The sequence below is a fragment of the Pipra filicauda genome, unplaced genomic scaffold (assembly GCF_003945595.2).
Source record: "Pipra filicauda isolate LSUMZ 115617 unplaced genomic scaffold, ASM394559v2 scaffold1089_size45846_pilon, whole genome shotgun sequence".
In the NCBI taxonomy this organism is placed as follows: domain Eukaryota; kingdom Metazoa; phylum Chordata; class Aves; order Passeriformes; family Pipridae; genus Pipra; species Pipra filicauda.
The window spans coordinates 329-3,701 of NW_024103528.1; the positions used below are offsets into that span (position 1 = coordinate 329).

A 3,373-nucleotide genomic window follows, 5' to 3' on the forward strand; every position below is an offset into this window, starting at 1 on the left:
GGAAAGCAGAGGTGGTGAGGGAGCAGGAATTGGCCTCAGGACACAGCAACGGGCACAGGGAAGGGCAGGGAAGCTCCCAAGGGGATTCCTGGGTTTTTAGCAAGCTCAAGAAGCCACCCACGAGGGGCACAAGGGCGTGGGGTGGGTGGGCAGTGCAGGGCACTGGTGCAGAACTTGTCTGTCCAGTCACAAATCCCCAGAAATCCTCTGGAGAAGGTACCCAAACCCCAGGTAATTCCCACCAAAAACTCCCTCACTCTGCAGTCAGAGTGGGTTGCTCAGGCTCTGCCCATCCCGGCCTCCGAGTTCTCCCAGGATGGACACGAGGTCGGAATGTGCTCCCTCCTGCTGAGGGACACGTGTCCAGCTGCCCTCCCTTTGGCTGGGCAGCAGCAGGGGCCGGTTCCAGGAGGAGAAGGAGGGCACCCACCTCACTGCAGCTCCGTGGGGACACCAGCATTGCTACTGCAGCAGGAGCAGGGGGAGGCCGTGTCCGAGCAGCCACGTCACTGAGGGAAGGTCTCCAGGGTCCAGCTTTCCTGGGCTGGGGAGGCAGAGCAGAGGGACAGAGAGGGCAGAGAGGGTTAAAGGGCTGGGGAGTCACGGGGGGTCATGAGGAGCATGAGGAACATCTGGAGTTTGCAGCTCTGGAGGGAGTTAACATGGGAGAAAATCCACGGCGGCAGCCCTGGGAGAACATCCACAGCAACCTTTCCAGGAGAACATCCACAGTAACCTTCCTGGGAGAACATCCACGGCAACCTCCCTGGGAGAACATCCACAGTAACCTTCCTGGGAGAACATCCACACCAACCTCCCTGGGAGAACATCCACACCAACCTCCCTGGGAGAACATCCACACCAACCTTCCTGGGAGAACATCCACAGCAACCCTTCCAGGAGAACATCCACACCAACCTCCCTGGGAGAACATCCACAGCAACCTTTCCAGGAGAACATCCAACCAACCCTTCCAGGAGAACATCCACACCAACCTCCCTGGGAGAACATCCACAGCAACCCTTCCAGGAGAACATCCACACCAACCTTCCTGGGAGAACATCCACATCAGCCTTTCCAGGAGAATATCCAACCAACCTCCCCAGGAGAAAATCCACACCAACTTCCTTTGGAGAACATCCAACCAACCTCCCCAGGAGAACATCCACACCAACCTTCCTGGGAGAACATCCACAGCAACCTTTTTGTGAGAACATCCAACCAACCTTCCTGGGAGAACATCCAACCAACGTCATTTGGAGAACATCCAACCAACCTCCCCAGGAGAACATCCACACTAACCTTTCTGGAAGAACATCCACACCAACCTCCCCAGGAGAACATCCAACCAGCCTTTCCAGACCACCCCTACCAATCCCCCCCTGCAGCCCCCAGAGCCTGAGTGCTCCCAGTGCTGTGGAAACTCCAGAAAAATAACCCCAAAAGCCCCCCTGGGAGATGCCAGGACCCATCCAGCCTAAACCTCCCCTGGTGCTTCCCATGGACACATCCAGGTCGGGAAAATTCCCCTTGGGGGATCCTGGCACTGGAGCTGCGAGAAATCCTTGGAGAACGAAGCCCAATAAATCATTTGGAGCTGGAGATGCCCAGCTGGCTCCCATCCCAAATCCCGGGAAGAAGAGGCACATTCAGGACAAAATTCAAAATTTTCTGCTCCACAGCAGCCCTGGTTTTATATCCCGGAGTATTCGGGAGAAAGGATTTCCCTCTTACTGTGGGAAGAATCAGGAGGCCCTGGAAAAGGTTTTCCCAGAGAAGCTGTGGCTGCCCCTGGATCCCTGGAAGTGTCCAAGGCCAGGGTGAAGAAGAAAAGGTTCCAAGGAGACCTTAAACACCTTTCAGGGTCTGAAGGGGCTCCAGGAGAGCTGGAGAGGGACTTGGGATGAGGGCTGGAGGGACAGGACACAGGGAATGGCTTCAGAGTGAAAGAGGGGAAATTTAGATGGGATATTGGGAAGGAATTCCTGGCTCAGGGTGGGGAGGGGCTGGGATGGAATTCCCAGAGAAGCTGTGGCTGCCCCATCCCTGGGAGTGTCCAAGGCCAGCTTGGAGCACCCTGGGCTGGTGGAAGCTGTCCCTGCCCATGGAAACAAGATGATCTTTAAGGTTTCTTCCAACCCCAAAGACCTTTTGGATCCGTAATCTGAATTTCCCAGGAATTCTGAGCCGAGCCCCAGCCCTCTGCTCAGGCAGTGGGCTGAAGGCAGCTGTTATTTCAGGCACATTTGATGGAGTTTTATTAAGATTCATGTTCCCTTAGTAACTAAAAAGAAGAACACGAGCGAGGAAACGGCGCTCACGGAGGAAGAGGAGCCCTGTCAACAATTCCAGGGGGTTGGGCCGAGCTTTTCCCGGCTGTGAAACACGAATTCCGCGGTAATTCGGGAGCGGCAGAGACCTAACGAGATGTTTATTCCAAACAAGGAGGCGGCAGGGACTGAGCTGGAGGAGGAGGGATCCAGCTGGCTGGGAAGGGAGGGCTCTCCCTGGCACCTCTGGGCACCTCTGGGCACCTCTGGGCTGGCAGCAGGGAGGGGGGCACAGCCTCTGCTCCCTGGATGCTCCCAGACATTCCTGATTATCCCAGCTTTCCCACCTGGAGCTGAGCTGGGAGTGGGAAAACGCGGGAGCCCCGAGGAGGGAAGGCAGCAGGGGGAGCTTTGGGTGTCGGGAGGTGGTTGTAGAAAAAAAAACTGGGGATGGGGAGGTGGTTTTAAAGTAAAAGGGGAGGCTCAGGTGGGATATCGGGAAGGAATTCCTGGCTGGGAGGGTGAGGAGGGGCTGGGATGGAATTCCCAGAGAAGCTGTGGCTGCCCCAGCCCTGGGAGTGTCCAAGGCCAGGCTGGAGAAGAGAAGGTTCCAAGGAGACCTTAAACCCCTTCCAGGGCCTAAAGGGGCTCCAGGAGAGCTGGAGAGGGACTGGGAACAAGGGCTGGAGGGACAGGACACAGGGAATGGCTTCATCCCAGCTTCTCCCCACTTTCCTCATAAAACATTCCCTCCTGATCTCCAGCAGGAATCTCCCTGCTTTTAGCCCCAAACCATTATCCCACCTTTCTTATAAACCCCTGGAAGGTCTCCCTGGAGCCTTCTCTTCTATTCCTGAGTTTTAGCTCCTTGGAGATGGGAAAAGGCTTTGCTGGCTCCCTCCCCCCTTCCCCTTCACCTCCACAGCCAGGATCTGTCTGTCCCAGGAGGGTCTGTCTGTCCCAGGAGGGTCTGTCTGTCTGTCCCAGGTGGGATGGAGGCCTCCCTCTGTGCCTCCCTGGCCACCCCTCTGCTCCCACAGGAGCTCCCGGATTCCCTGCAGGAATTCCTTGCCTTTTTCAGTCAACGTTACTGCTGGATCCAG

At 56.5% G+C, this 3,373-nt stretch overlaps 1 protein-coding gene across 1 annotated transcript; it reads right to left on the bottom strand.

Moving 5' to 3' along the window:
* Positions 1 to 551: 551 nt before the first annotated feature.
* LOC120323122 lies at positions 552 to 1,848 on the bottom strand. Its single transcript, XM_039380616.1, has 2 exons — positions 919 to 1,848; positions 552 to 866 (listed from the first exon to the last, which is right to left on the bottom strand). The coding sequence occupies exons 1-2, from the start codon at positions 1,647 to 1,649 to the stop codon at positions 611 to 613; spliced, it is 987 nt and encodes a 328-aa protein (XP_039236550.1). The 5' UTR covers positions 1,650 to 1,848; the 3' UTR covers positions 552 to 610.
* Positions 1,849 to 3,373: the final 1,525 nt, after the last annotated feature.

Bases quoted from the DNA above. Each gene is read 5' to 3' on its own strand.
- LOC120323122 (XM_039380616.1), bottom strand. From the start codon at position 1,649: ATGTGCCTCTTCTTCCCGGGATTTGGGATGGGAGCCAGCTGGGCATCT. The intron at 867-918 runs GTTGGTGTGGAT...TCTCCCAGGAAG, and splicing joins GTGGATGTTCTCCCAGGGAG to GTTGGTGTGGATGTTCTCCC.